Source organism: Helianthus annuus, chromosome 2 (genome assembly GCF_002127325.2).
Source record: "Helianthus annuus cultivar XRQ/B chromosome 2, HanXRQr2.0-SUNRISE, whole genome shotgun sequence".
Classification (NCBI taxonomy): Eukaryota; Viridiplantae; Streptophyta; class Magnoliopsida; order Asterales; family Asteraceae; genus Helianthus; species Helianthus annuus.
Window position 1 is genome coordinate 122947001 of NC_035434.2, and position 25514 is coordinate 122972514.

The 25514-nt window shown below is 41.1% G+C and overlaps 1 protein-coding gene across 3 annotated transcripts; it reads left to right on the top strand.

Annotated features, from left to right (window-relative positions):
* Positions 1 to 571: 571 nt before the first annotated feature.
* On the top strand, positions 572 to 2876 carry LOC110921045 (F-box protein At2g23160). Of its 3 annotated transcripts, none has more exons than XM_022165319.2 (2): positions 572 to 2261; positions 2653 to 2876. In XM_022165319.2, the coding sequence occupies exons 1-2, from the start codon at positions 1096 to 1098 to the stop codon at positions 2654 to 2656; spliced, it is 1170 nt and encodes a 389-aa protein (XP_022021011.1). In that variant the 5' UTR covers positions 572 to 1095; the 3' UTR covers positions 2657 to 2876. The 3 variants fall into 3 exon arrangements, with proteins under 3 accessions (XP_022021011.1, XP_022021017.1, XP_022021004.1); XM_022165325.2 differs by lacking the exon at positions 2653 to 2876 and having other exon boundaries at positions 572 to 1492; positions 1695 to 1939; XM_022165312.2 differs by having other exon boundaries at positions 572 to 2876.
* Positions 2877 to 25514: the final 22638 nt, after the last annotated feature.

Consider the following 25514-nt stretch of genomic DNA (forward strand, 5'->3'; position numbering starts at 1 on the left):
AGAAACAGGAATCAAGAATCAGGCAACTGATTAATGATATGGAATAGAATGATCAACAATTGATCACTCCAAGAATCAATGGAAATGAGTAGGAATTTTGAACGAATCAAAGAATTGATGAAGGAATTGGAGGGAAACTCGCTGAAGAAGATGATCGGAATACTGGTGGTAGCCGGAATCAATGAGCTCCGATGAGAATCGGTTGGCTCTTATACCAATTGTTAGCCTGAATTGAGAGAATCACACAAGAGAGAGAGAGAGAAAACCCAAATCAAGCCTAGTTTCATAGCTTGGGGTTGTTATGCTTATAACTGTCACAACTAACATTCTTACACACATTACAATTCAGTCCCTTAACTATCTAATATTACAATTATTACCTTGAACTATTATTACTGACTTATTCCGTAACAGAAGCATGTAAACGTTGGACACCAATCACTAATAATCAACGCTGACGCTCGTCTCTTAGAATATTCGACGGATGCAAGTTAGTCTCTTACTGACTATGCATATTATTTTTTTCATTTCAAATATTTTTAAATGATTTTGGGTTATTTTATAGATATGCAAGGACAAAGAGGCGAAGCCTCAAGTGTGGGAATATGTCGAACCTTTAAAAGGGTATGGCGGTTGAATCTTTACACCATAGAAGATGAAGGCCCGGGTTTGGGTAATCGTACTGAGATTGAAGGCCTTGGAGTTGTATCGCACAGATCAATTTATTAGTGCTACATGCTGGGCGCTGATGTACCTGGCTCTTGGTTCCAAATATTGCCTCATTCAGTTGCGAGTCAAGAACTGGATGCACCAGAGCCCACATAATCAGCAAAGCCCACATAATCAGCTGGGGCATGGTTTCTTGCGTTTACTGAAGGCCAAAACCTGGCCTGATTGTCCTACAAAAAGAACCTAGGTTTAGGATTTCCAAAAGTGGTTTAATTTTCAAGCGAAGGCCCAATACAGGGTTCTTATTGTGAAGACCAGGGCCCACCCACCTTCGTCGTTTGGGCCTGGTGATGCTGGGCTTGGTTTACGAGTGGTTTAAAAATCCTGCAACATTTATCGTTCCCTGTGTACGACTCCCTCCAAACAATGGAAACCCTAGAAGAACAATGGAAGACGACGGATGATCGATCGGCCAAGAAGACCCATATTTCATTCCCAAATGAAATCATCGAAGAGATCCTCTCCAGACTACCCGTTAAATCCATCCTCCGATTCAGATCAGTCTCCAAACCATGGCTCTCGCTCATCTCCACTCCATCATTCACCAAACTCCACTTCACTCGCGCCACGGCTGCCCACCGCACTGCCTTATTTATTTCCGTTTACGATGATTTCACTAAAAATCATTCCTTTCTCTCAGCCCCTCATGATGGTGGACCCGTCACTCATCTGATGACACTCGGCCACGCTTATTTGTCTTGTTACACACAAGCTGAATATTTGAACGGGTTAATATGTTTAACTTGCGTAACATTGCATTCAGGTAACATTTTCGTTCCGGCTTTTGTTCTTAACCCTAACACACATAAGATTTTTAATGTCCCAGATCCTTACTCCCAATTATATGGTGGGTATATCCGTTACCTATTTGGGTTCGATGAGTCTACAAACGAACATACCATTTTAATGATTAGGAATCTTTTTAATCCTACTGCGGTTGAACTTATGGTTTTCTCTATGTCAAGTTATTCATGGAGAAAGATCGATGTGGAGCCTCCTGTTGGCTTTACTTGGGATGACTTGCACTTCCACAACAACCGCAGCGTTTGTGTCAATAGTGTAGTGCACTTAATGTATTCTTCGTTTGCCATTTTGGCATTTAACTTGAGAACAGAGAAGTTTTCAGTAATTAACCTTCCCTACGAGCATCATGATACGCTGGCAAATGATCCCCGCCTCATAAAAATCAGTGGCTGTATTGGAGTTGTTTCTCATGATCGCGTTGTGGAAAACAACGAAATAAATCTCTGGATATTACAAGACTATGAAAACCGTGTTTGGGTTAGAGAAATTATTACATTCCCCGAGCCTTTGATCAAGTTAGATGTCCCTTTCCATGTAGATTACGTTAATACAGACGAGATTATCCTTTCCCCCAGCAAGTTATCCGGCAATGTGATAAACGTACACGTCTATAACAGGAAGAGTAGACGTTTTAAATCATTACAATTCACTTCGGGTCATCAATTTTCGTTGTCAAGAAACGTGCAGCTCAATCATATTAGGGGTTATGTTGAAAGCATGGTGTCTATATACAGTGCCGTTCCTACGTTTTCGGAGGCCCTAATCGAACTACGAAGTAATGGACCTTTGCAAAATTATCATTTTCAACATATTTAGTAACAAAACCCTCCTCCTTTATCTTCATCATCATCTATGGTTGAGTGTGTCGTGAGTCGTGAGCGTGTCTGACATGTGTCTGACAACAGACAACGTAAGAAAGCAGAGAAAACCTAAGTTAAAAACGATTGGACGACTCTGTATAATTACGAAGGCGGAAGGAATATTGGGCATTTGGGCTTGGAGTTGGAAGCTAATATTATTGAAGAAGGAGGCCCAAAATACAAAATCTTGAGGCCCTTAAAATTTGGAGGCCCTAGGCCTTGCCTAGATCCACAAGCCCTTTGGGCCGGCTCTGTCTATATAGAGGAACATGACAAGACTTGATGCTCCGTGCTTCTATGGGAAAAGCTCTTTGATGGATGTTCTTGATGGAGATTTATGCTGTTAAATATTGTTATATCTACCAACCCCTTTGAATCTTGTGTTCCTAAACAAGTACTTTTAAACCATTTCAAATTCTGTTTTGTTTTGGAAGGATTGTTTTCTAGAAAAACCGATTATGAAATTTGTAGTTTAAAAGCTCAGTCTTATTCGAACCAAATCATAGTTATTAAAAGCGCGAGGCGCACTCAGGACGATTTGTTAATCCCGGGGCTTTATTTGCGCTTGGGCGCTCGCTTTAATAACTATGACGTGAAGTATAGTTACTAAAGGCACGAGGCGCACTCAGGTCGATTTGTTGGGCCCGAGGCTTTATTTGCGCCTGGGCGCTTGCTTTAATAACTATGACGTGAAGCATAGTTACTAAAGGCACGAGGCGCACTCAGGGCGATTTGTTGGGCCTGAGGCTTTATTTGCGCCTGGGCGCTCGCTTTAATAACTATGAACCAAACAACATGAAAATATTTAAAGCATTAGAATTATGTAGTTGGTGTTGAAGCGACACAAGAAAAAAAAAACTATCACAGGCGTATGTGATGGTTTAAAGTTTAAACTACTACTCTCGTCTTCTTAATCACTAGTAATTGTTTAGTGACTACAAGAACTGCTAGAAAGAATTTTAGATGGATTAGTAATTGTTATCCAGCATGCCATTCTAATTACATGAATGTTGAATCTCATGTGGATTTGACTCAAAGCTGATCAAAGTGGTATTTCCTTAATGTTGGGAATCTCTTCTTAAAAGTGAAAATAACATCACATGTGTTGGCACTAGTTCATGAATACCCAGGTTCATGTGTTGATTGTTTTTTATTCACTTCAAATGTCCTTTAAGCTAGCATTTTCAAATTATTGTTCTTTAACTAGAAGAATAAGCAATTATATAAATGCTAGTAGAGAATTCTACAAATTGAATTCTACCAATCACCAATTATATTGAACAAATAACCAAGAATTCAATACAACTTTGGAAGATAATGAGCTCGATACAATGAAATTCTAGTGAGTGTTGAGAGCAGTTTGAATGTTGCGGGAGAGTGTGTAAGTGGTGTTGTGTGTTCTAATTGAGCTCATTATCCCCTTATAAAATTGGAAGTAACTATATAACAACCTATAAGAAAAATGTGCAAATATCCCATGTTAGTCCATAACGGCTACACTTCAATATGCACGCACTCATTTGAAGCACATTCACCGATATTCCAGCATAGACTAAGTCCACTTCGTCAAGTACCTGCGAATACAAGTTAAAGAAATAGAGAACAATTGTTAACATAAGTAATAATAAAGATGTTGGAGTCTCAGACTTTCTGCACCATCCGCTAAGAATAAAGCTAAATCTCAGGATACACATATCAAAAATCAATATCCTAACAATTACCAAACCAAGTCCATAATATCAAAATAAAAATAAAAATTGATCTAGTCAAAACACGATCCATACGACACAAACATAAGTAAAACATTACAAATCTACCTACCATAATTATCAAAACCCTCAACCCTCTTGATGAACCAACCTCCTCTATTGCCCACCAAGGTACCACCATAGTTCGACAGGAGACCGTGAGGAGCACTCGGTGAGGTTCATATGTTTGGCATTAAGTTAATTGGTCGTTGAGTATGTATAATGGATCCAAAATGTGTCTCGTAGCTAGCCTAACTCGGTTCACTAGACACGCCCTTGAAGCCGTCCCGGAAACTCTTGAAAAAATTTCGGCCTCTGGCGTAAAAAAGAATTGGACCCAAAATTTTGGTTAAAGGGAAATGAATTAAAAAATATAACTTTAGCGGTGGCCTCAAGACTTGAACTTGAGACCTTTACATCATCTTGAAGTGGTTTTCTCCACTAGACCATCAACATTTTTTTTACTTAATAAACAGATTACTATAATAAATATATAATTTAATAAATATATAAAAGCTTATAAACATTTTTCAGGCCCTTTGAAATTTTAGTTCTCGAGCGTCGGCACGGGTTGGCCGGCCCAAGAGTCGACCCTGCGTTGAATATCACAAGGGCTTGAGCTCATTACACCTACTTTAAAGAAATAAGGTTTTAAATCTTTTTTTAATAAGAGAAAAGTGCCCGGATAGTCCCTGTGGTCTGCTCATTTTTCATCTTTAGTCCCCAACTTTCTAAAATTACAGTTATAGTCCTCAACTTTTGCAATTTCGTTCCCGGATAGTCCCTGGCATGGATAGGGGTTAGTTTTTGGTGTTAAGTGGATGTGAAATTAACAAAATACCCTTACTCTTAAATTAATACCTAAAAAGTTAAAAATAAATATAAATTAAATAATTTATATAGAGCCTACCACCAACCCCACCTACTTCATCTTCCCCACTCTTTCCTACCACCACCAATAACAGTCATCCCCTCATTTCTTTATCACAATCACATACTTTTTTTTTGAACGGCCAACGAATCCTCCAAATGGGCTACTGGCGAAATTCACCACATCGGGATACACTCGCCTTCCGAACCGGGGAAAACCCCCACCTAGGGCCGAAGCCCGTGAACACTCGCCCGAAGGCACGACAGTGCGGTGAGGTAAAACCCGCTCAGTTCAAGGATCGAACTAGCGATCGCCGCCTACTCGCCTAGTCTCCCATCATCACCAGGTGCCGCAGAAACTAAATGCTAGGGGCAGGAATTGAACTTGAGTCACTTGGAACACAAGGTCTCTCCCTTACCACTCCACCACTAGCTCATTGGCAATCACAATCACATACTAAGATTAAAGTATAGACATGAAACCTATAAAACTTAAAAGTATACTTTACGCTCACCATCTGAGTTTAAATCTATGAACCATAATTATGTCTTGATTATCAGGTTATTTTAAAACTTGAAGCTTTGTTTGGTAGACCCTGTTCCCTATTGTAATGTTTCATGTTAGAGAGGAGATATCTCCCGTAGTTCTGCTGGTTGTTGACTTTGGCGGGTGATACAAAGTTGACTCAAAAGCTTCTAATGGAAACAACACGTCTGACATGATACATTATACGCAGATGCCGTTACGGCGTTACCGCCTGTGGCGACGCATTCCTTCTCTAACGGTCCCGTTCCTTTGTTGCCTTTGGACGTGAACCTTGTTCGTATGCAACTCGAAAGAAGAGCTTTCTCCGTCTACGTGAAGAGAAGGGTTTTGTTCAGCCATACAGAGAGTGTTTTCGAAGAAGAAAGAGATGAAAATGGTTTGCAAAAGATGCGGTTGTAACACCCCGTGTTTTCCAAATGTCAAAGTCAAAGTCAAATGATTGACTGTTATTGGAATTAATCTATTGTAATTTTTGTATTATGTGGAATAAGTGTTGTATAATCAAAACAAATTGAACATTAATCGAATGCGAACCAATAATCGACTTTGAATGGTAGGAAGTAACAATGCAATAAAGTTAATCAATCAATAATCAAGCTAATCGAATCAATCATCGAACTCGAACCTCGAATTAAGCGAATTTTGGTACCTTCTATACGTGTGTGTGCCTTATGTGTTACTTGTGCATGCTTACTTTACATTGTTATATGTGGTGGATCAATCGAATCGAATCGAAACTCGAAAGTAATCGAACTCAATCGAAAATCGAAATCGAATTATGAAGTAAGGATGCTTATATGTTAGATATAATCCCAACCATTAAAAGTAATTTGATTAGGAACTCTATCATACTCCAATCATCGTTCATCGAAATCGAAATATCAAAAATCGTCGCGAAACGCTCAAAAGGTTGTGCCAATCGAACAGGGCAACCTGGTCGAACAGGCCAACCGATCGAACAGTCCTGTTCGATCGGCCAGCCCATTCGATCAGTGCAACCCTACCTTTCCTCTTTTGGAAGTCTATAAATAGGGCTGTCATTGTCATCTTTACCACTTTTGGAAAGCTCTGACCGACCAGCTCCTATTCTTCACTATTTCTCATATTTCTCTCCGAATCGGTAAGTTCTTACTCTAATTCTTGTACGATCTTGTTCATTTAATGATTCTACACCTTTCTATCTTTCAAAACTTGGATTTCAACCATGAAATCACCAAGATCTAGGTGTTCTTGGGTGATGTCATCATGGTGTTCTTCAAGAACATCATGTTTTGGCATCATTCCACCATGAGTAGCTTAGATCTAGCCGATTTCCACATAAACAAACTAAAATCTATCAAAGATCTTAACATTTCACGGTGGAAAAGATTGAAAGACGGATTTTCCAACCATCTTTCAACTCTTTTACACGCAATACTCTAAAAACCGGTGGAAACGGAGCTTGAACCAACTCACAAATCATTCTAAACAATCACATGGTTCAAGGTTCAGATTCTACCTACGAGGCTGACCCGGCATCGGTCAAACGTTCAACTACCGTTCCGAACAGTTTACTAGCCGGACTTGGGTGATTCCTGCCCGAACCAGTAAAACAAGTAAGAACCTAAGTTCCATGGTTTAGCTCGTTGTCAAAGATACCTCAAAATCATACCAAGTTAACCAAAACAACAAAGTGTTAGACGATAGGCTAACCAGGTCAGAAAGGCTGGCCGAACGGTTAGGCCGTTCGAACGAACAGCCCAACCGAACGGACTTCCCAGCCGATCGACCGGGTCAACCGATCGGCTGACACATGGCCCACAACTACCCACATATTCATGAAGTATAGTATTGATGAGATAATGTTCGATCGAACCTACCACTCGATTTGTAACATTACTCTTCGGATCATGAGATACTATGCTTCAACACTTAACCATTTTTCAAAGCATTGGAGTGCCACCCGATCGAGCATGCCGCCTGTAACAACTGTCACTAAAATCCATAATTAGGATGGTAATTAGGTAATAAGGAAACCCTAATTGAGAAACCCACGTGATTCTGCATAAAACCTAAAATTTTCATAACAATCGGAATTAGGATCAGGGCCCCTAAAACTTAGGGGGGGGGGGTTAAACCCTATTGACGTTTATCTTCAAACTTGCTGGAGAAGTAAAATTTTCGTTGATTAACAACTCATCCAAGCTACTGGGACACGAACCTACCCTACCCTAAATTGTTACCCGTCGCGACACGCGACAGGACCAGGTCTCCCTGTCGCGACACGCGGGGGAGTCCAATTTTCAGATATAAATAGGGGGCAGTGGCACTTGAACTTCGGTGTTACTGCGACGTCCAAATTCATAATATACGTCGAGTTATAAGCAACACAGTCCAACACACACACACAATTATCGAAACGCTGCCACAATCAGGGTAATAACTCGATCGCTATTACGATTCAACGTCCGATCGATTATAACTATCCAACGATAGTCCGGGTGCTGCTCAATTGAGCTTGTACTTTGATTATTCGTCGTGATTTCGACTTGAATATTTGAGTGATGTTCGAATTCGAACTATGCTCTGTTATTCGTTGTGAATCCGACTGAATTATCGAGTATTGCACTGATTAATCGTTGTGAGGGTTTAATCTCGTGAATTGACGTAACTGCTGTATTAGTTACTAACCTGTCTGTGTGTGCATTGTGTTAAACTAGGTGTAATCAAGGCTAATCAGTAGGCTTATATCTATTGCTCGTAATCTGCAATGTGAGTCATTCTCCTTTTTAAATTGTTTTCTCACAGTTTGTGAGTAAGTATTACAATACCTCAAATTATTTTCAAGGTTATAATTACAGGGATTAAGTCTTTGTAATCACCAAATTACAGTCGGTATGTGGGGTATTGTGCACATTACTATTTTTATCACTCTATGTGAGTGAATATTACTCTATGTGAGTAATTATTACTCTGTGTGAGTACACCGTCACTATTAGGGCAACGGGACCCAATAGTGGTATGACCACAGTCACATAAATGAATCGAGTGACAAATACCCATTCTTGATAATTGGTTGATAGAAACATTGTAATCGCTCTTAATACTGTAAATTATAACTAACGGGTCGTTTTAGAAAACAGAATGATTCACTCAGTATTTCCCCGCTGACAAAACCTTTTTCAAACATGTTTCAGGTGATCTGTGTGATCCAGGAAAAGTGCAGTAAAGCACTATCAAGCTCAGAGAAGTGGCTCAGTGTAAATAAACCAATAAAACGTGTGTTGAAAAATAAAGATTTCTGTGTGAAATCAACTTATTGTAAATTATGGGATTTATCCCTTAAACTTTGTGTAATATCTTAAACGAGCATTTTCCGGTGAAAAGCTCCTGTTGTAATAAAAGACTTCCGCTGTCGCAATAAATTAAATACCACGGGTACCACTGAAATCTGCATCGCGGGCCCCGACTCCGTCCAGGGTGGGTCGGGGGCCGCGACAGAAGGTGGTATCAGAGCTAATAATTAAATTGAGCCACTGATCGAGCCACTGATTAAGCCTAAATTAAGTATTTTGTCCAAATGCTTAATTTTACTAATTGTTATTCGGTGATTATATGTTTTATTAACTGGCTATTTTTAGTTACAGTATGGGTAAGCAAAAGCTTTCTGCTATTTACCACAAACTAGATGTGGCATCTTCTTCTAGAAACTCAGTAAACCTAGAAGAAGGAATCTTTGTCCGCAAAGCAAACTATGAGAATCCTCTTTCCGCAGAGAAAAGGGATTCGATACTTAAAAAGAGTCAGAAACCCCGAACCAAGAGAGTTAGGTTTAACCCAGAAATCCAAGAATTGGGTAATAGTGCACCTTGGGAAGATAAAATAGACAAGAAATGGGCAAATCTTTATATGCTAGCTACTGTAGCAGAAAATGCAAATCCCTAAAATAAACAATAAGTTGGGACTAGTAAGAAAAATCACTATCCAGTAAATAAATAAAGTCCTAAGTGTGTTTATTTCTGTTGCCCTTTGTATAAATTGGTATGCAATAAAATTTCAGTGTTTGTTTGTTAAACTTTGTTCCAAAGTCTTAACATTACATTCTTGTATTTTGCATATATACTATGCAGCATGAATGAGATGTCAGAAACATTCCAGAATCTCAACTTATATCCAGTGCCTATCGAAGTCTCTCACGACTTTACTGGTTACATTGCTGACATAGAAGAACCTGTGGAATTCAAAGCTCCACCGCTGGAAAAAGCCAAACCTAAAAAGAAGAGAAGATATGTAGGGTGGAGGAAAGTACGCCGTAGGAAACCTACCACTAGGAGACTCCCTAAAATAGAAAATCCTGTGATCATGAGCAAGGCAAAGGAAATAGAAACTGGAGAAAATCCAAAACCACCCGAAAAAGAAATAGGAATAGATCTGAAACAAAAGGGAATAGAGATTGGCGAAAGCTCTAAACAATCTGAGGAAATCACGTTCCAGGACGAAATAGATCGCCTACTGGAAAATTGTGATGTTTTAGAGCCTATCAACGATAATCTCTTTTCTTATCCGGCTACAGTTCAATTCCCACTAAACCTAGGACCAGCTATTCCAGACCCACTAGTTCATACCAGACCATTAGGCCAAATGAAGGAATGGTGGACCAACGACTGGCAATTCCAAAACATAGTCAACAGTCCTTATAGCTTCCTTCCACAATTTGACCCAGAACCACTCCCAAATCCTCCCATGAGTAATGAAAACCTAGCTGAACTCCGTCAGTTCGGTGAAGAACTGATAGGTACAGGTAATAGGATCAGGGAAATGGGGGAGCATCTAACTTGGAAGTACGATGAGAGGGAGCATCGTTACTAGAACCGTCAGTTAAACCACAGAAAGCCGTATTGTATGATAGTAACTTAAAATTCTGTAAAATGGGCAATAAAACTCTGTAAAATATGGTGTGTATGGATGCATATACAATTTACCATAACAAAGTAAAAGTCGAGAAATCGACAATTTTGGTTATATTCGTATGTTGTGATAATCTATGTGTTTATCTATGTGAATTTTGTCATCGATAAGTTAGACACTAATAATTTTACCAATTAGCAGATGGAAAACGCTAACAATGAACCAATTAATGAAGTAAATCAATCTGAGCAAGAACAGGAAGATCAATATATAACTCGACAAGATATCGAGCACTTTATCGCCCAAGGGATAGCTCATGCTATTCCAGAAATTGTAGCTGCTGTTCAGAAACCTGCCGAACCACAATTAATTCCTAGTAAACGTATTCCAGAAGATAACGGCAGTAACAGCATAAATGGAGGCGGCAATCATGACGATCATGATCCGCAGCAGGCCCCACTCCCTAAAAGAATGAAAGTTGCAACGCCTGGTTGCACTTACAAAGAATTTCTTACCTGCAAACCCGCAGAATTTGCAGGTAACGAAGGGGCAACTGCAACACTGCGTTGGTTAGAGAAAACCGAAGCAGTAATCGCAATAAGCAAATGTGCCAAAGAGGATCAAGTAATGTATGCATCAAATCTGTTCAAAGAAGGAGCACTCGAATGGTGGAACACGGTCCTCCAGGCAAAAGGAAGAAGGGTAGCCTATGCAATGAATTGGGAAGAATTTAAGAGTCTTGTTGAAAGAAAATTCTGTCCCGAATACGAGAAGGAACAAATGGCAAACAAGTTCCTAAGTCATCGTATGCTAGGAGTAGATTGTCGGGGATATACTTCGACATTCTTTGAATACGCAAGGGTAGTGCCATCACTGGCTTCGCCAGAACCGGTACTTATTTCTCGTTACATCTGGGGTTTAATTAGTGAAATCCGAAACATCGTTAAAGCTGCGAGACCTCGTACTATTGACGATGCTGTAGAATTAGCTAATACCCTAACAGATAAATTGGTACGCACAAGAGAAGAAGATCGCAAGAAGGAATTAGCTCAAAAGATTACCCAGGGATTTCGTGTGGGTAATGCCAAGAAAAGAGGAACCGGGCAATCCTCATCATCTCCTTTCTGCAAAATTTGCAAAAAGAAGCATTATGGCAATGCAACATGGTTTGCAATTTTTGCAAAATGAAAGGACATCGGGAAGAAGACTGCAGGAAGAAAACAAAAGTTTGTTATAATTGCAGAGAAAGGGGACACTTTCAATTTGAATGTCCTAAGTTAGCTAAACCTGTAGTTAACCAAGCCAAACCAGCTGAAGGAACAACCAAAAGAAATGCGCGAGCATTCCAGCTGACCACTCACGAGGCCGAACTCATTCCCGATGTGATAGCTGGTACGTTCTTAGTTCACAACGTATTTGCAAAAGTATTATTTGACTCTGGTGCGAACCAAAGTTTTATAAATACTTTATTTTGCCAAGATCTTAAGTTACCATTAACCACTCTTAGGCAAATCTTCACAGTAGAAACCGCAGAAGGAAATTCTGTGAAAATAGATAAAATCTGGCAAGAAGGAAAAATAGAATTATTAGGCCATAAGTTTTCTGCAAATTTGTTACCAATGAATTTAGCAGGATTCGATGTAGTATTAGGAATGGATTGGTTAATAGCCAACCATGCTCGAATCCTATGTGACAAAAATGCAGTAGAAATTCAAACCCCTTCAGGAGAAATAATTTTAATTACTGGAGATAAACCTCGAAAGCCACTGAAATTTATCTCAGTAATGAAATTGGCTAGTTATTCGAGAAAACAGGAAATGGTGTATATGATTTCAGTAATCATTAATACTAAAGATAAAGAACTTCAGGACATCCCCGTAGTCTCAGAATACCCAGACGTTTTTCCAGAAGAATTACCTGGATTACCACCTGATAGGGAAGTAGAGTTTAGAATTCATTTAATTCCAAGTACTGCACCAATAGCTAAAGCACCTTATAGATTAGCACCTACCGAAATGCTAGAATTGAAAAAGCAGTTAGATGAATTACTAAGCAAAGGATTCATACAACCGAGTTCATCCCCTTGGGGTGCACCGGTACTGTTTGTAAAGAAGAAAGATGGATCGATGAGAATGTGTATCGATTATAGAGAATTAAATAAGGTTACGATTAAGAATCGATACCCACTACCTAGGATTGATGATCTTTTTGATCAATTGCAAGGAGCTAGGTATTTCTCAAAGATAGATTTAAGATCTGGATATCATCAGTTGAAGGTACAAGAAGAAGACATACCTAAAACTGCTTTCAGAACTAGGTATGGTCATTATGAGTTTACAGTCATGCCCTTTGGATTAACGAATGCCCCAGCAGCATTCATGGACATGATGAATCGAATCTGTAAACCATACTTGGATAAATTTGTGATCGTTTTCATCGACGATATACTTATTTACTCCAAAAGCCAAAAAGAACATTGTGAGCATTTACACGTTCTCTTAACTTTGTTAAGAAAAGAAAGGCTTTATGCCAAATTCTCGAAATGTGAATTTTGGCTGCAAGAAGTACAATTCTTAGGTCATGTGGTAAATCACGAAGGTATCCATGTAGATCATGCTAAGATAGACGCAATTACGAAGTGGAAAGTTCCACAAACAGCTATGGAGATAAGAAGTTTTCTAGGCTTAGCTGGATACTATAGACGATTTATCAAAGATTTTTCTAAGATAGCCGTACCATTAACTAAGTTAACCTGTAAAGCTGTTAAGTTTGAATGGGGACCTAGACAAGAAGAAGCCTTTAAGATTTTAAAGCATAGATTGACGAATGCACCAATCTTAGCTTTACCCGAAAGAACAGAAGATTTTGAGGTATACTGTGATGCTTCAAAATTAGGATATGGATGTGTGTTGATGCAACGCAAGAAGGTAATTGCGTATGCTTCTAGACAATTGAAAAAGCACGAAGAAAATTATACGACTCATGATCTAGAATTAGGAGCCATAATTTTTGCCCTTAAGATATGGAGACATTATCTGTATGGAAGTAAGTTTACTGTTTATACAGATCATAAGAGTCTAAGATATATATTTGGGCAAAAAGAGTTAAACATGAGGCAAAGAAGATGGATGGAGATGCTAAGTGATTACGACTGTGATATCCAATATCACGAAGGAAAGGCAAATGTAGTTGCAGATGCCTTAAGTCGTAAGTACCATGAAAAACAGAAACGAGTCCGTGCTTTGAGGTTAAATCTACAAGTAGATTTAATGGCACAAATCAAAGAAGTTCAGAAAACAGCAATCCAAGATGATGCTGAAGGAATGAAAGGTTACCTAAAAGAACTAGAACAAGGAAATGATGGAATTTGGAAATTCCATAAGAAGCGAATTTGGGTACCTAAGCAAGGAGAGTTAAGAAATAAGATTTTAGAAGAAGCTCATAAATCTAGGTATACCATGCACCCAGGAAACAATAAGATGTACCAAGATTTAAGGAATAATTTCTGGTGGATAGGAATGAAAAAGGATATAGCCGAATACGTATCCAAGTGTTTAACTTGTTCACAAATTAAAGCTGAACACCAGAAACCTTCAGGACTACTACAACAGTTAGAAATGCCTGTATGGAAATGGGAACTCATAACAATGGATTTTGTTACTAAGTTACCCAAAACAAAAAGAGGGAATGATGCAATTTGGGTAATTGTAGACCGATTAACCAAATCAGCTCATTTCTTACCAATGAAAGAAACCTTTAGCATGGAAAGGTTAGCACAACTATACGTGGACGAAGTAGTATCCCTACATGGAGTCCCACTCTCTATTGTATCGGATAGAGATAGTCGATTTACATCTCATTTCTGGAAAAGTTTTCAGAAAGCAATGGGAACTCGACTAAATCTAAGTACTGCATATCATCCACAAACAGACGGACAGAGTGAAAGGACAATACAAACTCTAGAAGACATGCTCCGAGCATGTGTAATTGACTTTGGTGGTAATTGGGATAGCCATTTGCCATTAATTGAATTCTCCTATAACAATAGTTATCATTCAAGCATCGAAGCTGCACCATTCGAAGCACTGTATGGACGCAAATGCAGAACTCCAGTATGCTGGGCAGAAGTTGGAGAAAGTCAATTATCAGGTCCTGAAATTGTACAAGAAACTACTGACAAGATAACTCAGATTAAGGAAAGATTGAAAACGGCTCGAGATCGTCAGAAGAGCTATGCAGACAATCGGCGTAAGCCTTTAGAATTTCAGGTCGGAGATAAGGTACTTTTAAAAGTTTCTCCTTGGAAAGGAGTAGTACGATTCGGAAAGAAAGGAAAGCTAAGTCCGAGATACGTTGGACCATTCCCTGTGATTCAACGAATCGGACCAGTTGCTTATCGTTTACAACTACCAGAAGAATTGGCTGGAGTACATGATGTATTTCATGTATCCAACCTCAAGAAATGTTTAGCAGATGAATCCCTGGTAGTACCTCTTCAAGATGTAGAGGTGAACGAAAAGTTGAAGTTTATAGAGAAACCACTACAGATCAAGGACAGAAAAGTCAAGTTTCTCAAGCACAAACGACTAGTACTAGTAAAAGTCAAATGGGAATCCAATAGAGGACCAGAATACACTTGGGAACTGGAATCGGAAATGAAGCGAAAGTACCCTCATCTATTCTAGTAAATCTCGAGGACGAGATTTTTCTTAAGGTGGGGAGGATGTAACAACTGTCACTAAAATCCATAATTAGGATGGTAATTAGGTAATAAGGAAACCCTAATTGAGAAACCCACGTGATTCTGCATAAAACCTAAAATTTTCATAACAATCGGAATTAGGATCAGGGCCCCTAAAACTCAGGGGGGGGGGGTTAAACCCTATTGACGTTTATCTTCAAACTTGCTGGAGAAGTAAAATTTTCGTTGATTAACAACTCATCCAAGCTACTGGGACACGAACCTACCCTACCCTAAATTGTTACCCGTCGCGACACGCGACAGGACCAGGTCTCCCTGTCGCGACACGCGGGGGAGTCCAATTTTCAGATATAAATAGGGGGCAGTGGCACTTGAACTTCGGTGTTACTGCGACGTCCAAATTCATAATATACGTCGAGTTATAAGCAACACAGTCCAACACACACACACAATTATCGAAACGCTGCCACAATCAGGGTAATAACTCGATCGCTATTACGATTCAACGTCCGATCGATTATAACTATCCAACGATAGTCCGGGTGCTGCTCAATTGAGCTTGTACTTTGATTATTCGTCGTGATTTCGACTTGAATATTTGAGTGCTGTTCGAATTCGAACTATGCTCTGTTATTCGTTGTGAATCCGACTGAATTATCGAGTATTGCACTGATTAATCGTTGTGAGGGTTTAATCTCGTGAATTGACGTAACTGCTGTATTAGTTACTAACCTGTCTGTGTGTGCATTGTGTTAAACTAGGTGTAATCAAGGCTAATCAGTAGGCTTATATCTATTGCTCGTAATCTGCAATGTGAGTCATTCTCCTTTTTAAATTGTTTTCTCACAGTTTGTGAGTAAGTATTACAATACCTCAAATTATTTTCAAGGTTATAATTAAAGGGATTAAGTCTTTGTAATCACCAAATTACAGTCGGTATGTGGGGTATTGTGCACATTACTATTTTTATCACTCTATGTGAGTGAATATTACTCTATGTGAGTAATTATTACTCTGTGTGAGTACACCGTCACTATTAGGGCAACGGGACCCAATAGTGGTATGACCAGAGTCACAGAAATGAATCGAGTGACAAATACCCATTCTTGATAATTGGTTGATAGAAACATTGTAATCGCTCTTAATACTGTAAATTATAACTAACGGGTCGTTTTAGAAAACAGAATGATTCACTCAGTATTTCCCCGCTGACAAAACCTTTTTCAAACATGTTTCAGGTGATCTGTGTGATCCAGGAAAAGTGCAGTAAAGCACTATCAAGCTCAGAGAAGTGGCTCAGTGTAAATAAACCAATAAAACGTGTGTTGAAAAATAAAGATTTCTGTGTGAAATCAACTTATTGTAAATTATGGGATTTATCCCTTAAACTTTGTGTAATATCTTAAACGAGCATTTTCCGGTGAAAAGATCCTGTTGTAATAAAAGACTTCCGCTGTCGCAATAAATTAAATACCACGGGTACCACTGAAATCTGCATCGCGGGCCCCGACTCCGTCCAGGGTGGGTCGGGGGCTGCGACACCGCCCGATCGAGTGACACACTGCCAAATGATCACACTGAGGTGACTAACCGATCGGTTGGGCTAACCGATCGAACGGACCGTTCGATCGTCCGACTGGAAAGGTAAGGATACTTCAATGTTTTTAGATGCTGTAGCTAAAACTTCAAAAGTTCAAACCATCATACACAAACACATCTTTCCCTGAAGGAAGGAACAATCCACTCGAAAGGACCAGCCGATCGAGCCTACCGGCCGATCGAATGGGATAGTTCAAACGGACTTTCAAACCGAACGAACAACCCGTCCGATCGAACCAGTTGTCCAATCGACCGGCCCAATCGATCCATCTTCCGTTGTTTGCATTTCCACGTTACTCATTGTTATGCTATCGAACTATTCAGGCTAACCTACTCTCAGCGCTCCCTTCAATCCATAACCAAATCACTGTGAGTATACTCGATCACTTTTTGTTTTTAGCACTTTTGGGTGTTACATACGTTATCTATCAAATCACATTCAGACACAACCTATTTGAACGCTAACCAAACTGCATGTGCTATTTGACTAAATGATTGCTGTTTATTATGTTTACACGTGGAGTGCTATCTACCTGCTTTAGCAACATAGTACTATAGTTTGGACTCAGCACCCGTTCACACGGGGGTTGCTAAGGACAATTACTTGCATGGATTACGGTGGTAATCATGTATTGCGAACTGTCTCGGACAGTCAACCCGCAGTGGTACCGATGGTCCCATGTCGATAATTAACATGCATCGTTTTCCTCTGTGTACGTGCCTGGTTATGCGTAAACTATTCGAACTCTATATGCTATTATCAAACTTGTGTGCTCACCTTTACATTATATGTATTGACTTTATTTTAACGTATGTGACAGGTGTTTAAGGTGTTAGCTTGCTAAGAAAGCGAGGCAATAATAAAGCTTTAGAGCCCATCTAACAGTTGTAGGTCGTAGCCTACCTAGGGGTCTCTAGAAGCAAATAGACACTAGCCATGGAGCCGTTGGAGTTGTTCGATCAGGTATCTATGGCATTAGCTGTCTGTAGATCTTGTCCGGATGAGTCTAAATGACTCTGGGCAGTATTTAAACATTTGGTCTGTAATAAATTGAATCTGAGTTGTCGAAACAGTATTATTTGTTTAGTTGTATTCTATGATAACTTGTTTATTTATTTGGGATACGGTATGGGACGTATCACTTAACTGAATTTGTAATGATAGTTGTTGTGGAAACTTCTGAACAATCTGTTTCGCTCAGTGCCGCGCCCCGATGATTCCGCCATCGGTTGGGGTGTGACAGATTGGTATCAGAGCCATAACTATAGGGAATTAGGTTAGACACGACCTAGTCCGGGCCGTTGTCTTAGAGACCTAGAGTATAGCTAGGAACCAGTAGACTAAGTTTATATGCTTATTTATGATATTCTTCGCTATCACTGCACCCGAATTCCAATCAAAGTCAGCAATCTAGACAGGATTAGGTGTGAAAGCTGCAAACTCCTGTTTAAATTGCCTGATTTATGATAATTATTTATGAAAATCTCATTATTTCCGCTAACAAACGGGGAAAGTTATACCAAAATAGGGGTGAAACCCGCATTTGTGATGCAAATTCTCCCAAATTTTCTTAAAAACAAGGAAGAAATTGCTAAGCCAGGGGTGAAACCCTAATCTTGGCAATTGTTTCGAACTTTGTATATATCATCTCACCAAGGCATTCGATGGACTCCAACGACCTGAACTCACAAGTATGACCTAGGAAACGCGTGCATAATGCCCGAGAACCGAGGCAGAAACACGACTCCTAGAGTCGAAAGTGATGACAAGTCCACTGTGAATAGTCGAATTACCTTGGCTAGTCAATGTCTAGTAGCCGCAGACAATCTACCCCACGATTTTATGTGATTGACTCGTTGATTTTATGTGTTTTTACCTGTTTACGTGTTTACATTTTCGGCGGATATTCGATTTTTGCTGTCATTTCATTGCTATCCTATCTCGATTCGACTTCCAGTTAGCGCAATCTAGACGATATTACTATGCCACGCTATACGACTAGGTTAGAATATACGATATGATGCCACTCGATATACTATACGAACGACACTCGAGCTTTGAATGATAGGATCTTGAGGCAGTCAGAATGCTACATGTGCTTATAGGTGGATCATGTGAGAATATGTGCTCCTGTGCTAAATGTGTATGTGTTTCTCTGCCCTGTTTGCTTACGTGCTTCCGTGGTTATGTGGATTCTATGCGTTTGTGATTATGTGTTTACGTTATATGTGTTTCGACGTGTTCCTAAGCGTTAGTAATTTAGACGTGTGAGGTGAGATTCGATTTCGTTGTGTTGAATCCTGTGGCGATGTCTGTTGCAGACCATGTCATCATCTGGATCACGCCAACGTCTTACCCGTCAGGAGAAGAGAGACCGACGTCTCGCTGCGATCATCTCTAAGTCTGTAGCGAAAGCTGTGAGCGAAGTGTATGAAAACGCTAGCAAGTCGTCTGAGGTGTCTCATGCTGATACTCCGAAAGATTCCAACAAGACTGCTTTTAGCTTCAAGCAGTTCAAAGCGTGTGGACCAAAGGAGTTCACCGGTGAGGATGGCCCTACAGCCATGTTTCATTGGTTCGACTCGGTGGAAGTCACCCTCCGACAGAGCGGATGCCCCGAAAATCTTCGCACTCTCAATGCTACTGGCGTCTTCCAGTCTCGTGCTTTAGACTGATGGACTGCTGAACGAAACAAGCGTGGGAATGACGCAGCCTATGAGCTGACGTGGGAGGAACTGAAAGCAATTATGATCGATGAGTTTTGTCCTCCTCATGAACGCCAAAAGCTAGAGGATGAATTTTGGGTTATCAAGCAGAAGGAAGGAGACAACGCTGGTCTTACTGCTCGCTTCAAGCAGTTAAGCATCATCTGTCCTGATCAGGTCAAGACTCCAGAAATGACCATCAAGAAGTATATCCGTGCTCTGCCAGACTGTGTAGCGGATTTTGTTCAAGCTTCTAAGCCAGCATCAATCGAGGAGACTTACCTACTTGCCGCTGAGATCAACGACAAGCGGGTGAAGTCTGGGTTTTGGGATAAGCAAACCAAGTCTTTGCATCAAGCCACAACAGCAACCACTGACAACACCACTGCTCAGACCTCCAAGTCTTCAAGAAGGAGGAAGAAGAAAAAGAGCTGTGCTGCCGCAACCACTGCTGCTCCTCTCCAGGCTGTACCAATCCAGCAGCAGCAGCCACAGCGCTCAGCTCCAGTGATCAATGCACCGCCAGCGAAGCGTGCATACACAGGCCCTCACCCACTCTGCCCGACGTGTTCTTATCACCATCCAGTGGGTTTGGCTTGTCGATTCCGCGCTCACTGCAACCTCTACGGGCATTTCACTGCGAACTGTCGCTATGGTCCCCGTCAAGCCCCAGCTCAAGCCGTTGTCAACCAGGCTCTACTCCCTGCCCCGCAAGGCCAACCAGCAGCTCAAGCACCAACAGTCAATGCTCGAGTCTGCTTCGCATGTGGTGACCCTAACCACTTTGCAAACCGGTGCCCGAACAGGGTAGTCAAGCAAGAGCCCCAACAGCCCCAGCAGCAGCAACAACAACAGCAGCCTCAGCAACAGCAGCAAGCAGCCCATGCCAGAACCTTCAACATCAACGCCCATCAGGCTCAAGCTAACAACAATGTGGTCAATGGTACGTTCCTTGTGAATGGTATATATGCATCATGTTTGTTTGATACTAGAGCCGATAACTGCTTTGTGTCGTTTGAATTCGAGAAGCTCCTTAGTCGTAAGCGCTCTTATCTTTCGTCGTCATTTGAAGTCGAAGTCGCTACTGGAAGAACCGTCGCCGTAAATTCTGTACTCCGTGATTGTACTCTCGAGCTCAACAATCACATCTTCCCAATCGACCTAATTCTGATGCAACTCGGAAGTTTCGACGTCATAGTCGGCATGGACTTTCTTCGCGAAAACCATGCTGAATTTGTGTGCTTCGATAAGATGATTCGATTCTTGCTCGCCAATGGTCATCTTCTATGCGTGTATGGTGAAATTGCTTCGAAAGGTCTCAAGCTCATGTCGTGTATTCAAGCCGGCAAGTATCTCCGCAAAGAATACCGAGCCTTCTTGGCCAACATAGTAGTAGCGGAGGAGGAAAAGAAAAAGAAAGTTGAAGTCAAAGATGTTCCAGTGGTCCGTGAGTTTCCTCAGGTGTTCCCTGATGATCTCCCTGGATTACCTCCAAGTCGTGATATCGACTTTCGCATTGACCTTATTCCTGGAGCTAACCCCGTTGCCAAAGCCCCTTACCGACTCACTCCATCCGAAATGCGGGAACTCTCGAATCAACTCCAGGAATTGCTTGAAAAAGGCTTTATTCGCCCGAGCACGTCTCCTTGGGGCGCGCCAGTCCTTTTCGTCAAAAAGAAGGATGGGTCGTTCCGGATGTGCATCGACTATCGGGAGTTGAATAAGCTAACCATCAAGAACTGATGTGTGTAAAATGCAACATATAAATCACATCAATTAAGGCATAAAACTAACCCTTTTTAGGTACTAATGTTGGAAAAAGAGTGTTTTTGTCTTCCTTTTGTATTTTCAGGATGAAATGAGCCCAAAATCACAAAAGAAGCAAAAAGACAACTAATTCTAGCATAAATACAAGAAAAGGAATAAAAGTAGACTGCCCGGACTCTCAACGGCACCCCCCAAGGCAAAGAAGAGAAAACAGAAGACTAAACACGCCCCGTGTCCAGCGAACACGGGGCCGTGCCCAAGAAGCAGCAGAAAAGACAAACTAGTAGAAGCTTCCATTGCCCACCACGGGGCCGTGTCCAGCGGGCACGGGGGCGTGGTGAAAGTACAGCAGGCGCATTAATTGTAATTGCGAATTACAATTAATGAAGAGAGAGAGTGTCAGACGGGCACGGGGGCGTGTCCAGCGGACACGGGGCCGTGCCCAGCCTTCTGTTCAGCCTATAAATAGGGGTGCTTGGATTCATTCCATCTCATCCCTTGGCACACCACCTCTCTCACACTTCATCCACCACCCACCACCACCATAACACCATCATCCACCACCATCATCCATTGTCCATCATAGAGTGTGTGAGTCGTCTCGGGATCCAAGATTGATCGTAAGAGTTCTTGACAATCAAGGCCATGTTTGCCTAAGTCTCTTACATCACTTGGTGAAGACAAGTGTTTAGTATAATACTTTTTATTTTTAATCTTTTGCACTTTTTATTTGGTTTTGTATTAATGACTTTAATAACTAGTTACTTATGTTGAAGGTGATCTTTCCTTATCGTTTGTCCGTGGTGTCTTGGCGTTATTTTACTGTCTATATAAAATAAAAGATTTTCACCATTCATATCTCCACGGTCTATATGGAGGTATGTTGGCTACCTGGTCGGGGGTTAAGGGAACGGTTTGGTAAGGGTCTTGCCCTTGTTCAGCGTTTAGAGGTCCTGCTTGGGACCTGGGTCAAATTTAGTAGGATCTCCTTCAATGCCCATAGGTATTGGATGGCGGGGATCCAAACTCTTTGACCCCCTCATAAGTTAACTACTATTAATACTATAACCCGGCTATTTAGGACTGTATCCCTGCTGACTCAGACTACTTAGCCGAGGGTAACGTCACCGCCGAAAGCGGGGCCTACCACAATTTGCATTAATAACTTAATTCATTATCTTTCAATAATCCGACCCTTTAGGATTGTATCCTTGCTGACTCAAACTACTGGGTTGAGGGTAACGTCGCCTTCAAAAGAGGGGCCTACTACAATAACTAAGATAATCTCTTAAACAAGTGCAAAAGTGCAAAAATAATCAAAGGTTATACTAACACACGTGTCGGATCCAAGTGATTCATCTTGTCTATCTGTTTTTATTTTATTTTATTTTTCAGTATTTAGTTAGTTTTTATTTTTCTTAGTTTAAAACATTTCTTTTACTTTTTGATTTGATTAGACGTTGAGGATAAACCGGTATTAAAAGCTCTTGTGTCCTTGGACGACCTCGGTATCTTACCAACACTATACTACGTCCACGATGGGTGCACTTGCCCATATGTGTGTTTAGTGTTAGTGAATATCGTGTTTTATAAATTTAAAACTTGGCTAAAAGTGTAAAAAGGGCTTAAATATACATCTAAATTATATACACACTGGCACGCATCAAGTTTTTGGCGCCGTTGTCGGGGACACAAGGATTTTAAGAAAGTTAGGAATTAACGGCCTAATCATATTTTTATTTTTTCGGATTTTTCGTAGATTTTCAGCTTCTGCAGAGCTCACCACGGGGTCGTGCCTGCTGAACACGCCCCCGTGCTCAATCATTGGAACTGGCAATCCTGTTTTAAGTCAGACAGTAAGCTGAACACGGGGCCGTGTCCACTCAACACGCCCCCGTGCCCAAGATTCTCTTACTGAAAACAGAACCGTTAGATCCCGGCGGTCGGTAATTTCTGACACAAACATGAGTGATAGTAATTCTTTTTACTTTCGGCACTCTTATGGTTTGTGGTGTCGATTATGTGGGGGCGAACATGAGGAATTAAAATGTTATTTTCTCAATTATAGGCCCCACTATATAGACCCACCGATTCCTTGTAACCTTAAGAGGGGCGAAAGTAAAAATAAGCACTATCTCTCCCTCGAATGCGCCCAGCCAGATATTCTAGGAGAAATGCTCCTTGACGAGTTATTTCAACTAGAAGAACTAATTCTCAATTGGTCAAAAGAACTTAGGAAGGATTTCATAGATCCATCCCAAGATGATGACCATGAGGAAATGTTGGAACCGCATTCCGACAACCTCGTTGCTCCCGAAAATACCTTCATACCTAGAAAAGACTTGGACGATAGTCGTCCCTGTGTTGATTGTGCCGTGAAGGACTCCCCATCGACTTCATTCGGTGCATACATAGACCTGAGCGATTCGGCATACACCTTCTTTAACGAGAGCCCGGAAAAGGGTTGGACTTGTCCACCTAGAATGAAAATAGGAATTACCCTCACCGATAACCTCTTGCGTTCTCGCCTTAGTATAGGACAATTAAGGTATCTTAGGCACTTTGGAGTTGTTCCAACAAATCAAGAACCACCCGATATAAATAAACTCCTTAGTAGCAACAAACTCCATGAAACAGCCTACCGACAGGGGGCCGTGCCTGGTCAACACGCCCCCGTGTTCACTCAGAAGATTCTCTGCTGATTTTGTCAGAATACGGAAAAAATGTCAGGATTTTCTCTGCACACGGGGCCGTGTCTAGCGAACACGGGGCCGTGTCCAGTGTGCTGTCGTTTTCTTTAAATGCAGCCTGATTCCTGCTCATTTTTGACCACTTCACTAAGCAGAGATTCCTGGGATCTTCACATATACCATCCTAGGTAAGTGCTAAAAGAAGGTTCCCAAGGACCATCTTGTCTTTTCCACTTTTGTTCATTTCTCCTTCTTCCAAAAATTTTTCAAACATTCCCTCCATGGAAGCTTGGAAACCCCATGATTCCAATCTTCTATGTAAGGTTTGTAGGATTTTTGGCTGCGGATTCTTGTTTAAAGTTAGTTCTATAACTTTGTTTTAAATTATCTAAGCTTAAAACACGGTAAAAGAATGCTAAAGTAATTTAAAACCCTAGAATCTTTAGACAAAAATCCTGCAGACAGCTGAGCACGGGGCCGTGTTCGAGGTACTGTTCTGCAAAAGTTTAGTTATCTTCGGTTTCTTTCACAGAAAATGGCCAGCAGAAATAGCGGATCATCCTCGAGAAATAACCAAAATGGAAGAAGGTCATCCACGACAGAAGATTCCCTAGTAAACTACGTTTACGCTTTGAGGGAAGCCATAGACGAAATGACGGGAGTGGAGGAAGCATTAGTGGACCATATTAATCATCTGACGGTAGGGTTGGAGGGCTGTCTACGAGAAGTAAACCTCCTGCACCAGAGGTTAAACCTTCTCGCTTCCCCGCCTTTGGTTCCAGTAATAACCCAAAGAGCGTGGAATGTAGTACCCGAGGTCATCATTCCGGCCGAATGGCACACCATGCACCAAACGCCTCAACCAAGGGTGGTGCAAGGAGTTCCGGTGAGCGTTCCTCCTCAAGACACCGAAGAGAATGAAGCTACCTTCTACCTCCCAAGGGAGATAGAAGAATGGCTTTGAACGACAACCGAGGAGCCGTCGGCTAGAGAGTGTTACTACATCGGGAAGCTATTCCCGAAATTTTCCTAAATAAGTAGAACCCTTATGATAACCTCATGTATCCCCTAGTTATTTGGCTAACTTTATATAATGTCTCTCTATGTTTGCAATGATATGATGGTTTCTAAGATTGATGGTTGTTTTGCGAATAAAACACACTCATGGTGGTAATGGATGAAAAGGGGAACGAGAAAAATGGACCCATGCACGAAAAACAGAGCAACTCGACACAAATCTCCGTCACAGAAGGCTCAACACGGGCCGTGCCCAACCAACACGGCCCCGTGCTGAGCCACCTGCAGAAAAACACCCAGTTCAGGTAACTGGACACGGGTCATGTTCAGCGGACACGCCCCCGTGTCCAGGCTTCTGTTTTAATCCTTTAAATTTTGTTACTGGCACCTGACCACGGGGCCGTGCTCGGTCACCACGGGGCCGTGTCCAGGATGCCAGTAACATAAATCTTTGCTTTTTAACCTACTTTTACACATTCTAATCAACCAAAAACCTTATTTTTGGACACATTGAGGACAATGTGTAATTTAAGTGTGGGGGGGATGCTAAAACCTTGAATTTTGCAAATCCTAAATACAAGCCTTACA

What these genes read in the sequence shown, in the direction of transcription:
- LOC110921045 (XM_022165312.2), top strand. Translation starts at nt 1,096, where the DNA reads ATGGAAACCCTAGAAGAACAATGGAAGACGACGGATGATCGATCGGCC.